At 59.5% G+C, this 13482-nt stretch overlaps 1 protein-coding gene across 1 annotated transcript; it reads right to left on the reverse strand.

Annotated features, from left to right (window-relative positions):
* Positions 1-1097: 1097 nt before the first annotated feature.
* SIK1 (salt inducible kinase 1) lies at positions 1098-12572 on the reverse strand. The gene is made up of 14 exons (XM_023630253.2): positions 12399-12572; positions 11106-11276; positions 10504-10620; positions 7711-7774; positions 7372-7533; positions 7109-7233; positions 6881-7004; positions 6001-6224; positions 5568-5717; positions 5004-5126; positions 4661-4877; positions 3818-4093; positions 3143-3377; positions 1098-2630 (listed from the first exon to the last, which is right to left on the reverse strand). Exons 2-14 carry the CDS (start codon positions 11259-11261, stop codon positions 2264-2266), a joined length of 2340 nt encoding a protein of 779 aa, XP_023486021.1. The 5' UTR covers positions 11262-11276; positions 12399-12572; the 3' UTR covers positions 1098-2263.
* Positions 12573-13482: the final 910 nt, after the last annotated feature.

The raw sequence follows: 13482 nt of genomic DNA on the forward strand, positions 1-13482 counted from the left end.
CCGCGTAGTAACACTACGCTGGGGTGTGTGGCTAGGTGCCCGTCGGGCTGAATGCAGGAGGTGACGCCATGCCCTCCTCTTTAAGATCCGCAACTTGAATGAACCTGGAGGGCACAGCGTCTTAACCAAGTGGCTCAGAAGGAAGGAGTTCCCACAGAGACGAACCCAGGGAAGAAGTCAAGGGTTTTTCTCCCCAAATATTTTATTTAAATATTAAATTAAAAAACATACATCCACTAATCATTTGGCATACGTTTCTCATGTGAACATAAGAAATAAAATAATTCAGTTACGGTAAAAAAACAAACTATATACACCTGAACCAGATCACGCGGACGGAGCCTTTAAACAGGCGGCCGCACTCGGTGCGCGGCACGGCGCGGTCGGGGAACCGGCGGGACGCACGCCGCACACACCGGCAGACATGACACGGAAACACGACTCACAGCAATGAGAGGAAACTACCGAGAAAGTAAAGTGCTTGTCGCGGGTCGGAGGCCTTTGATCTCTGGCGTTAGGACAGAGAGTCGTTTTAAAAGGGGATGCAGTTTGGCGTTGGGAACAACTGTGCTGCCTCCATGACACTGAAGGCGAAGGCCGCGGCCGCCCAGGACGTCCGGAGTCCCCCTCCTGTCTGTCTGGAACCTTCTCTGCAAGTCAGCACGAGGCTTTGGGGACTTCTTCGCGGCCAGGAGCGAGGACAGTCCCCGCCCGGTCAGGAACAGCAACAGGGGCGGCGGGCGGAGGGGAGCACCCAGCTCAGCAGCTGCTCGGACGCGGGCTGGCCCACCGCCCCGCCACTGGGAATCGGCCGTCTGTGGCCTCTACAGGTGCCCTGGTTCCCGCCCGCCGGCGCTGCCTCCTTAACACCGCAGGTTCTAAGAGCCGAAGTGAGCTGAAGGCACCTGGGTTGGCAAAGGGACGGGGACAACCGGGGCCGAGGGCGTGTGCGGCGTCCATTGGAGAGGCCTCTCGCTGACAGTGCCACCCCAGAGTTCACCCGCCAGGGAAGGACGCCCCTTGCCCCCCTCCACGCCCACCTGGTGCTACCAGAGAGGGAAATTTAAACCGGGAACACAAAAGTGTAGTAAAAAATATAAAAAATAAGTAGTGTGTATTTGTCTCCTATTTATATACAGACACAGTATTCGCTTGAAAAAAGGAACAAAGCTGGAACAACACTGATCTAACCTCTCATCTCACGTTCCTTGAACGGAAGCCTAACACGCCGGGGCCTGGATGAGGTGGGGCTGGCCACCCAGCATGACCCGGCCGAGGGCAGTGGAGTCACGGTGTGACCCCTCTGCCGCCCGTGCCCGCGCTGCTCACAGCCTCGCCATATTGCACATTCCCCCAGTCAGTTGTTCTTTATGGACCCTGATAATGAAATGCATCAAAACTCAATTAGCAGCGGAAAAGAGATGCACAGCAGGAGGAACCTCTCTGGCTCCCTGGAAGGCGCCTGGGGCTCCACGCCAAGGGCCCTGGACAGAGCCCCACCTCAGCCATCCCGCCCCCTCCAGCTTCTTCCTTGTGGCTCCTCCGGAGAATCCTGGAAAAGTGACCCTGGAGCAGTTTGTAAAACTTCTCATCTGGAGTAAGAAACAAGGATCCTCTGGGTTCTGATGTCGGGGGAAAGAATTCCGAGAAATTTGTAGATTATCTTCTCCTGGGATGGCTGTTAGAGCTTTTTAAAAACTAATACATAAAGTGGAAAGTTCACAGTTTTCATTTGAAGCATAAATGTTTCAGGAAGTTGGAGGATTGTTAACTAAAAAAAAAACGTTACTAGTCCACACGTGCACACACACGCACACACGCACGCGGAGAGAGACGCACCCACTCAGTTCCACGGCCGCGGCTCACACCAGTTTCCTTGTCCGAGGCGTCCGTGGTTGAGGGAGGCTCCAGTCCCCTCCCATGGCCACCTGATCCGCAGTGGCGCTGGCCTGGCGAGCCCAGCCCAGTCGTCCCTTATCCCATTGCCCTCCTCCCCCCTTCCCGTCCACCCGCCCCAACAACACGCCCCTCGATTATTATTTTTCTCCAGAAAGTTTCCAGTCCCTGCTCATAGTTGCAGTTGCTCAGTGCAAGGAAAAAGTAAAACAAAAAGTAACTAAAAAGCCAAAACACCAAACGTATTGCTTGTTTCGCTTCTAGAAAGTTATTGGCTTTGAGTCCGGAAACGTCTTCACATACTCTGAAATTATTGCTTCGAAAAGTCGGCCGGCTGGTGCCACGGGGCGGGCAGCGGCCGTGTCCCTCACTGCACCAGGACAAACGTGCCCAGCTGGCCAGAGGTCAGGTCCTCCATCTCACAGTCCCCCTGAGGCAGCCCCGTGGGGTCGAACCTCGGGGGCAACATGGTGAAGGGCGGCTGTGGGGGAGTGGCAGCCGGGAGGGGGGCTGAGGTGCGGCTGATGCGCAGGTGGGCGTCCAGGAGCTGGGCTGCCGATGCCACGGGGGAGGCCCCAGCCTGCAGGAGGTGGGGTGGCAGCAGTGGGCCGGGCCCCAGCCCCAGCCCCTTCTGGAGTCCAGACACCAGGAGGGCGCCGTCACAGGGGCCGAGGACCAGCGGGGCCTGCTGGCAGGTGGGTGGGGCTGCCGGGTGATGCTGCAACTGGAGCAACCTGGGGGACACAGGGAACAGGAGGGGGAACAGGTCACTGCCAGCTCTGCGGCCGCTCCTCCCACACTGCCCGCCCCTGGCCAGGTTCAGACACCCCGGGTTTCCCCGGCCCCCGCGGGAGGGCCCGCCCCACGGGGCTGCTGGCTGGAGCTGCTCAGAAGGCGCGATGCTGTGCGTGAGTAACCCCTGAGCAATTCCTGACATTTCCATTCTCCCTCCTGCTTTTGGAGCAGCTCAGAGCTGCCAACCAGACGTGACATTTTTATTCACTGCTCCCCAGCCCCCACTTACGGGCTTCAAAGTGACAAAACCTGACTGCTCCCCACCTCCGCCACCATCCTCAGGGAGAGAGGCTGTCTGCCTCACAGATGTCCCCACGCTTGGGGGCAGGGAGGTGCGCTCATCTGATTACACGGAGCAGGGAGGGAGCTTAAGAGATAAGGTCACTCAAGAAAATCCCCGTGTCCATGAGTCCCCCCAAGGTCGCGGGTGACCGGCGCCAGGCGGGCGTACCTCTGCTGGTGCAGCACCTCCTCCAGCAGACTCCTGCCCTCCCGGCTGCTGGCCCCGCTGCCATGCAGGCCTGGGCTCGGCGCGGGCAGCTGGAAGGCGTTCAGGCCACCCCTGGTGGCCCGGCTGGAGGAGGAGGGCTGGCACACCTGGCGAGCCAGCCCCTTGATCTTGTTCAGCCCCAGAAACCCTTTGGTCCGCGCATTCTTCCTCAGCTGCTGCCGAAAGGCTTTCAGCCCTGGGGAAGGTAAAATCAAGATGGTCTGCAGACCGTACCCCAGCCTGGGACCCACGCCTCCCCGGCCCAGATCCTGCTTGGAAGGAGGCCATGAGCAGTGCTGTGGGACACAGGAAAGGGCTGGGAGGGAGCCCAGGCACCAGGTGGGGGCTGCCTTTGTGGGGGGTGCCTCCCCGAACCAGCCCTCATCCAGGTCGGGAGCTGCTGCCCGGCATCCTAGTGTCTCTTGGGCTTTTAAGACCAGCCACCAGAAGCTGTGTGAGTTTGTCCCAGAAGACCAGGACATCCAGAACCCGGGCAGCATCTTCAGCCTGCTCCGCCTAGGCCCGGCGAGAGAACAAGGGAATGCCATCTGCCACCAAGGACAAGGTGACACCCTTCCAGGGCACACAGTCTGCTGGACTGGGGAAGGTGGAAATCAGCACGAAAGGGGAAGTCACCTTGAGTGAGTGAGGTGTCCGACGCCCTCCGGCCTTCCTGGAAGCTGACGGGGAGCGGGGCGGCTCCCCCCAGGGCCTCCTGCGCCTGGAGCACTGGTGTGGCCGACTGGGCCCCCAGGAGTGGTGAGGCCAGTCGGAGTGGGGAGCAGGTGCCCAGCAGACCCTGAGTGGCCAGGCGTCCGCTGAGCCCCACCAGGCCATCACCCGCTGAGGTCAGACAGCTGTCGGAGCTGGTGCCTTCGGAAGGACTCGCCACAGAGGAGGAGATGACTATACCTGCAGAAGGGACACGGCGCTTGAGGGGGCCCTCACGCTCCCCGAAGCCCACCGCGACCTGCTGGCACCCGGCAGCTTTCCTGGCGAGTCAGAGGTGCCGACGGCCCCAGGAGAGGAATAGGCTCTGACGCCCTCTCTGTGCCCCTGCGGTGTCACCCAGGCCCTGGGGCAGGCCGCGGCCCACTGACCGGGCACAGCTGTCCAGGCCTCTCACCTCTACCCTCAACCCTGTGGGGACGGAGGTGGTGACGTCAGAGGCCACCAGAGTCCAGGAAGCCTCAACAACCAGCCGCCACGGGGGAGCTTGGACCCGTGAGGTGGAGGGGCCTAGGCCAGGGACCTGGCCTCCCGGCACCTGGGGGCGGCTAAATGGCACACCACCCCTGCCACCAACAACCACACGAAGTGTCTAACCTGTGTGGCCTCTGGAGCTAAACAAATGACAAGTCCTGAGAACTGTCACCAGAAGAGGCTGCCCAGCAAAAAGGTGCATTCTGTCAGAGCTGCGCCCACAAACCCACGCAGTGGACTGTGATCTGGGCCAGTGGGGCCCAGGGGAACACTTACAGGGAGGGGCGCCCGGGGAGAAGCAGGTGGAGACCTCGGCCAGCGTGTGCCTCCGGCCTGAGCTGCTGGGCAGGGGCATCTGTGCCTCCTGCTCCTCCTCGAGGCCCTGGCCCTGCCTGACCTCCTCGCTGATGGTCGTGTCCAGCAGGCTGGTGGGGGAGATGGAGCGATGCCGGAACACTCCGTTGCAGTTGGTGTCCACAGGGAAGAATAGGGGCTGCAAGGGATGGACACGAGCGTGTGAGCCCTGGAGCTGTGGGAGACCGGGCGCAGGGGCCATCACCGCCACCAGGAAGGAGACGAGCCCACACCCCACATGCGCCCGGGGCAGGTGCTCACACACCTGGAGCGAGCTGTGGAGGTCACAGTCCATTTCAGCCTGCAGGACGGACTGCCCCAGGCTCTGGGGCTGCGGGCACAGCAGGGCGGACCGGAAAGCATCGCCGGGGAGCCCTTCCTGAGGCACCTGGGGGTCGGTAGAGGAGGAGAGACGCTGTCAGGGAGGCAGCTCTGGGGACAATCGCAAGGAGTGTCACAAGAAAGCCCACGCTAGCTTTGTTCTGGCGCTGACAGGTGTCAGCCGCTAGCTGGCCGGGCTCAGGACATGCCAGCCCTCCTCTTCAAGGCCGCGCTGTGTGGGGTGACCAGGAGGAGGTGCCAAGAGGTGGGCACCAGGGACGGATAAGGAACAAAGGGCCGCCAGGCAAGGCCTGACCCCTCTCCTCCATGCACTGTGGCCCACAGGGGAACCCCCAGTGCCTGATGGGCAGGAGGATGTGACCGAGGGGCGAGTGGGCTCAGCCTGCGTCTGGCTCCCAGGCATGTCCAAACAGGGATCCACAACTTGGGGGACACGATTCAAGGCAGGGAGACGGGGCGGGGCTTTAGAAGGAGGCCCTCCCCTCACCTCAAAGCCGCTGAGGTCCGAGCTTCTAGGCCTCGGCTGCCTGGCTGGGCCGGGGCGGGCCGACGGCTGGGCGTTCCGATACTCCTTCAGGCGCTCGAGGAGGAGGTAATAAATGGCAGCAAAGTGGTTATAGCTGCTGTTCTGCAGCGACTGGGGAAGGCAGAGGGGGGCGGGGTCAGAGCGAGGCCGGCAGGGAGGAGCGCAGCTCACATCGGGGGTGAGGGCGCCCCGGGACTGTCTCACTGAGGCTCCCTGACGAGACCGTTCTGCTGTTATTCTTAGGTGGCCAAGAATGTCCCTTAAAGGAGCGGACAATCTGGCCCTTAAATTAGCCCACGTTCCCACTTTAACTCGACTGGCCACTGTCTCAGAAAGAGAGCCTGTCCCATCCACAGTCAGAGCCACTGCAGGCCAGGGCCGGATGGGCGCTCACCTCCACCGTCCTCTGCCGGTCGACCCCGAGGGTCTGCATGATGCCCAGCACCTGCTCGTCGTAATCGCCCAGGTTGGAGTTGTAGCTGAGCGCGGAGAAGGCGGGGCAGGCCTGCCGAAGCAGGGAGGGGTCGGCCTGCATCCACCTGTGCTGCCGGATCTGGGCCACGGTGATGCGCTTGGCGGGGTCCACCACCAGCATGCGGCGGATCAGCGTCTCACAGTCTGGGGGGCACGGGGGGTACACTGAGCCCTGTGTGGCAGCCCGCGTGCCCACCACCCATCCGCTTCCCACAGTAGCCCTGCAGGGACAAGGCTCCCTCTGCACAGGCAAATGAACAAGTGACCAGCCTAAGAGCACCGGGGCCAGGAGCAGTGGCCTATGCCGTTGGCTCAGACCTGCCGCCGAGGAAGGCCACCAACTGAGGGATCGGGCCCCTGGGGGTGTGGGGGCACAGTCCCTCTATGTCCCCCAGATAGAGAACCACTTAGACTCCCCATTCTGCTATGACCACACACAATAGTAGGCAGCGGGTGGAATATCTTTACTGTATGGAAAAGAAAAGCACGTGTGTGGAGTGGGTGACACTTGGGGGACAGGGCCAGCGCCCCGAGTGCTGGTGCTGGCAGGGACTCTAGAGACCAGGCCTGCCTGGCAAAGCCACCTGCCCATCCTGTAAGTAGGGCACTGAAAGCCTCGGGGTGGGTTGGGTTACCCTGGCAGGCGTCTAGCACACACTCCCCAGAACAGGGGCTGATTCACGGGCCTCATGGCAGACTCAGAAGATGGCAAGCCAGCATTTCAGGAAATAACTCCTCCTCGAAAACCTGCAGCCCGGTTACCCAACCCTTCCCGCGGAGGCGCCGACCGGCTCACCTACCCTGGGACATGAAGAAGGGGATGCGGAAGCGGCCCTCCAGCACGCGCTGCCGCAGAGCCGGAAGGTTGGGCCCATCGAAGGGGAGAGACCCACAGACGAGGACGTACAGCACAACGCCGAGGCTCTGCGGAGGACAGACAGCGCGGTCAGCCCCGACACACCCCGCCCTGGTTACCGCTGGGGACCAGCCACCGGCAGGTGACACATGCCATGCATGGGGGCTCCTACCCAGACGTCCAGCTGAGGGCCTTCATATTCCTTCCCCTCGAAGACTTCCGGGGCTGCGTACGGGGGGCTCCCACACCACGTGGACAGAGGCTCTCCTGACTTGTAGAAATTCCCAAATCCGAAATCTGAGACAAAGAACCAGACGATGAAGTTACCGGGGAAATGACAGGGGCTGCGGTACAGAGGGATGTGCCCCCTGCACACGCCCCCTCCTGCAGGACGGCACTTCTGAGCGCGGGGACCCTCCCGGGCGGGCCCCTTGCCTGCCAGCTTGATGTCCATGTTGCCATCCAGCAGCAGGTTCTCGGTCTTGAGGTCCCGGTGAACAATGTGGTGGCTGTGGCAGTACTCCACGGCCGACAGAATCTGCCAGAACTTCTTCCGGGCTTCATTCTCGCTTAGGTGCCCGTTGGAAGTCAAATAATCTGAAAAGCGACAAAACAGGGCTATAGCCCCCAAATCCGGAAGTCTGGCCGCCGTCCGGGGCACGATGGAAGAACGCGGTAGAATTTTAAGAGCGGTAGAACCAAATATTGGAGGAGCAATTCTTGACAAGTTAGCGCCATTTGTTTTCAACAGATACTTGAAAAAGCGTGGCTTACCAAACATCTCTCCGTTTTTTGCAAATTCAGTGACGATATAAAGCATATCCTTTGTTTCCATAACCTAAAAAATAGAGACCTAAGGTTTAACCACACCAAAAGGGAACATACCAACGGCATAAATGATCCACTTGAACCCCAGTAAATTTTTAACTTCTCCAGGAGGAATGCATTCACGATTTTAAAAAAGGAAACGAAAGAAAAACTTCTGCAATAAAGAAACCAATGAGGGGACTCCTATTCAGAAAAGGAATTTTAAAAAAATCAGAGATGAATTCCGCAGCAACCTGCCTATCCTGACAGATCTTTGCTTTCAAAAAAGGTCTACGTGCCCTCGCATTTTTGTATCACCTGGCCTCACCCCCTTCGAGGATTCTGGAGGCTACAGAAGTAAAAGAAGCTTCCGGAGTTCTGCTAGGGCTTTCTTCTAGGAGCCTAGCAGGCAAGAGATTATTCGAGACGCCTGCCAGCGCAAGCTGAATAAGAGATAACGAGCGCCCGCTTCCACTTGCCTTGCCAACATGCTGGATCAGGCCATGAGAAGCCGCTTGCCGGGGAAGCCACGAGAGACTGCTCTGTGTGCAGCACACTACTCGGCGTGTGTCAATAGCAACAGCCAATGTCAAATACACTGTCAAGGTTCTCTTATTGATCGAGAATTTTATTTCACTTCGAAAAAATGTTTTAAAAGAGTTGAAAACATAACTAAGAAACTAAGTAAAATTCAGATCTTTGGTACTAAAAGAAGGAAAACAAACTCACATCTGTGGTATTTTAAAATATTTCAGAGGGAGACAGAGAGAGAATACATTCTTTACAGAAAAAGACATCTTCGGGGTTCAAAATATAGTTATTCCTCAAAAAAGATACTCTAAAGACAACTGCGTTGACCCAGGAATCTAACGAGAAAAGTAAACACAATGCAGTTTAGCTGCCATTTTAACTGCCCTTGCCCTCGACGTGTGTGGTAGAGAGACGAGTAAGACGACCACGAGTAAGACCTTTCCACAATTAAAATTAAGGGATGGAGAAAGAATTAAGAGTAAATATGTTTTGGGGGCCGGCCAGGTGGTGCAGCAGTTAAGGGGGCACGTTCTGCTTCGGCGGCCCGGGGTTCGCTGGTTCGGATCCCGGGTGCGGACGTGGCACCGCTTGGCAAGCCATGCTGTGGTAGGCATCCCACATACAAAGTAGAGGAAGATGGGCACAGATGTTAACTCAGGGCCAGTCTTCCCCAGCAAAAAGAGGAGGATGGGCAGCAGATACTAGCTCAGGGCTAATATTCCTCAAAAAAAAAAAAAAAAAAAGAGTAAATGTGTTTCAAGTTTTAAAAAACCTCGAGGAAAGAGGGAAGTTTCACCAAGGTTCTGGAGCCTGGGCCGGCTGGATGAAAAGTGGACACTAGTGTCAAAACCAGAGTCCCAACAATCTCACTAAAACCTACCATCTCCAAACAGTTAAAGAAGCACACAGAACAGGGAAAAAACTCCCCCAGAGAAGACCCCTAACCAGGACCACACGGCAGGGCGCCTCGACAACCTGGTGACTCCATCCAGGGGATGGCCGGGGACCTGGGCAACAAGGAGGGAGCTCTGGCTCCTCCTTCCAGCCAAGGCAAAAGCACACGCCGCTCGGCCCTCCTGTGGAAGCAGGCCAGGCAGTGACATCAGTGACCGTGGAGGAACTTCTTATCAGGGCGGCACCACTCAAAAATGACAACAGAAACAAAACACCAGCCGGGCGCGCCTGCCATGAGCTCTGACTTGACGCTGAGTAACCCGGCATCGGGGAAACACGAGCCCACGACTCCACCGCTACCTGCACCTGAACCGAGTCCAACGAGGAGCCTTCAGGGGGAGTTTTCAATTACTATCCATCCTCCCCACACACTGTACACCCAGCCTTGGCAGCTGCACACACACACACACACACACACACACACACACACAGGTCCCCTGAAATTTGTCTCAGATTCACGGGGTTTCATGAGAATCACTCAGAGGAACTTATATCCAACACAATTAGATGAAATATCGAGCGTTTGCAAACAACTCATATTTCGGCAATAGATTCGACTTCACCTCTGCAGAGTGGTCGGCTCCGTAAGAGATTCCTTCGCTATCCTAATTAAAACAGCACTTATTTTCCGAAGATACACTTTATTAGTTTCAACAGGAGAACAAAAATAAGTCACATAACAAACCAACAGACGGCCAGGGTGAGGCCTGTCCTTCACGTGGATTAAATGACAAGGTCCTTGCTCTCACCACGGCAAAAGTATTTTCATCTCTCCATTTCTGACGGAAGAGTTGAAACGGGGAAGACAAACAAACGCTCCCTCTTGCCTTTGCAAAGATAAGTTCACGAAGACCGGTAACGGCAGCTGGTTTTAAAGTTTAATAATTCTCTGCAAAGGCGGAAGTGTCTTGTTTCACTCAAATTCGTCCTTCTAAACTAATGATTGCAGTGGCAATACACAGATCTGGTCGTTTGTTTTCAGAGTAAAATAAATGTAACAAACGACCTCTATGCATTTGAAACTGGAACGAATTACGACACTAAATAAAATTTTAATGAGGCAAATCTCAATTTGATCCAAAAGCAAGAAAATAATTGTAAATACATCTGCAGAGCTTACAAATACCAATCTATCCAGCCTATACAACCAAATTCCTGACTCCACATACACCCAGAGAGAGGGGCGCCCTTCAGAATCTGCAAACTTACCTTGTGGAAAATAAAAAGCAACACACTTGCCAGAAGCAACAGTGAGAAGCAAACCTGAGTCCTTACCTGATAAAGCTTTATGATATGAGGGTGATTCAGCAGCTTCATGATCTGGACCTCACGATATATTTTCTCCAAGTTGCTTGAATCTAATCGTGTTTTATCGATTATTTTTATCGCAACCTACAGGTTTTTAAAAGAAAAACGACGCTTCATTTTAAAAAGCCCCTCACTTAACCCAACTTACACACTTCATTTTTTTGCAGGCTAATTTCTAAAACACTTTATGTCCCCAAAAGGTCACAAAAAGTTGCAGGAAAAGAATAACCAAAGGAACCAATAATATTACTCCCAACAGTCAGTTAAGTCCACGTCTTCAGTCTTCCCAGGCCCACTTTACAGGGCTTGAGCTCCCCACGCCAGGGCTCTGCGCCCCCAGATTATCTGGTCATTATCCTCTTTGCTGTCCCCTGATATTTGTACAAATTATGCAGGATCATAATACTGTATAAGGCATTTTTTTCTTTACCAAACTAAAAACTGTCAGCGTTTAGACAGTGCAGGCAGGGAATCAATCGGCTGCCCCCAGGGGGCTGCCCCCAGGACCAATCACGTCCCGCCCCCACCCCCGCCCTCGCGCTCCGGTCCGGTCCGGTCGCCCCACGCACCTGGGTTTTGGTGACTCGATGCCGGGCCAGCTTCACCACCGCGAAATTGCCCTTGCCCAGGGTCCGCTCGATGTCGTAGAAGCCCACGCGGAGGGGCTTCTGCTGGCCCTGGCCTGAGCCCGCGGGGGCCGCGCTGAACTCGGACATGATCACCATGGCTCCGGGCCGCACCTGCCGGCCAAGCGGAGCGCTCAGCGCCGGACCCCGACCCGCGCCCCCAACCCGACCCCTCACCCCGCGGGGCGTGGACTCGCCTCCCACCCGCCACCCGACCTCGCCGCCGGCGGTCGGCTCCATCCCGATCCCCGATCCCCTTAGCCCCGCGGGGCGCGTGGACCGGATCCTACACCCACTCCCACTCTCCGCCCGCGGTCGGTTCCAGTCCGGTCCCCAGTCCCAAACCGCAGGGGGCGTGTACCCCGCTCCCACCCGTCCCCCGCCGCCCGCGGTCGCTTCCACTCCGGCCCACAGTCCCAAACCGCGGGGGGCGTGTACTCCTCTCCCACCCGTCCCCCGCCGCCCGCGGTCGGTTCCACTCCGGCCCACAGTCCCAAACCGCAGGGGGCGTGTACCCCGCTCCCACCCGTCCCCCGCCGCCCGCGGTCGCTTCCACTCCGGCCCCCAGTCCCAAACCGCGGGGGTCGTGTACCCCTCTCCCAGCCGTTCCCTGCCGCCCGCGGTCGGCTCCGACCCGACCCCCGGACCCCTGAGGCCGCGGGCGCGTGGACCCGCTCCCACGCCCCGCGACAAAGGGGAGCCCGGCGACGGGAGCAAGCGGCGTCCCAGCCCGCGACCCCCGTACGCGCCCTGTGGGGCCGCCGGAGCCCGGAGCGCAGAGACCCGAGACCGGAGCCCGGAGACTGGAGCTCGGAGACCGGAGCCTCGAGACTGGTGCCTGGAGCGCGGAGAGCGGAGCCCGGAGACCCCAGACCGGAGCCCAGAGACCCGAGAGCGGAGAGCGGAGAGCGGAGAGCGGAGCCCGGAGCCCGGAGCCCGGAGCCCCGAGACCGGAGAGCGCAGCCCGGAGCCAGGAGATCCGAGACCAGAGATCGGAGCCCGGAGACCCAAGACCAGAGATCGGAGCCCCGAGACCGGAGCTCGGAGCTCGGAGCCCAGGGCTCGGAGCTCGGAGACCCGAGACTGGAGAGCGGAGCCCGGAGATCCAAGACCAGAGATCGGAGCCCGGAGACCCAAGACCGGAGATGGGAGCCCGGAGCCCCGAGACCGGAGATCGGAGCGCGGAGCCCGGAGCCCGAGCCCAGCGGCGGCCACCCTGCCGCGCCGCCGTCTCACCTCCTTCGCCCTCGGAGCGCGGAGGCTGGGACGCCGCTCGCCCCGCAGCCCCCGCCTCCCGCTCGGCCGCTCGCGCTGCTCCGGCGCCTGCTGCTCGGGCCGCCACCGCTCCCGCCGCTCGGGCCGCGCGGCATGTCCGCTGTGAGCCCCGCGCGGCGCCCTCGGCCGCACGCGCCGCCGCCCCGCCCCGCCGGCCCCGCCCCGGCCCGCCCCCGGCCGGCCCCGCCCCCGCCGCCGCCGCCGGACTGATCCAGCCCCATTGACGTCGCTTTGACGCCAGAGCGACGCGCGGCCGAGCGCCAGGCGGAGGGAGAGCGGGAGATCGGGCCGTTGCCAAGAGACGGGCGGCTCTGACGCGCGCGCCGATGAGGCCGTCGCCCGGGCGACCACGGGGCGGTGACGTCAGGGGCGCCAGCCGCCCGAGGCCCGCCCGCCCGCGCGCGTTCCCGCCGGCGCGCGCCCCCTACCGGCCGCCGTGGGCGCTGCAGGCGGCGTAGCCCTTGCGTCCCCGGGGCGCCGCCTCCCGCGTGTGCCCCTCGTGCTGCGCCCTCCCGAAAGGCCTGCTTCTGGGGCCGTCCCCGAACCCCCGCGGAGTGCTGCTCCGCTGCGGCTGCGTCCTCTTTGGACCCCTACTCCGTGGTCCCCATTATCGGACTATGGGTGCCATGTGTCCCCCAGTTTCCTTCGGAAGTGCTCGACCTTGGAGCCTCCATTAGGGGACGTACCAGGTGGGGTCCGGGAGACCTCACAGACTGGGGCCTTAAGGGGGTACCAGGTGACAGCACGCCAGCTCCCACACCCCAGATTGGCCCGCTCCATCCCAGAGAGGACCGGGGACCCGCTGGAGCATGGCAGTTGCATCCATCCGGGACCTTGGGGCAGCCCAACTTCGATGACACCTGCGCTGTGCAAATCTCAGTTGTTTAGCAACTTAGAAGCCTAAACACAGGAACTTGGTCAGCATCCTCTGACAACTTACCCCCAGCGAGTGCATCAGGGCGGCCCCGGTGCTGTGAGCCCCTGGGGCCCGCCGGGGAGTCCTTTCTCCTCCCGTCTTGTCCCACCCATGGCGGGCCTGGAGGAA

The sequence above is a fragment of the Equus caballus genome, chromosome 26 (genome assembly GCF_041296265.1).
Source record: "Equus caballus isolate H_3958 breed thoroughbred chromosome 26, TB-T2T, whole genome shotgun sequence".
NCBI classification, from domain to species: Eukaryota; Metazoa; Chordata; class Mammalia; order Perissodactyla; family Equidae; genus Equus; species Equus caballus.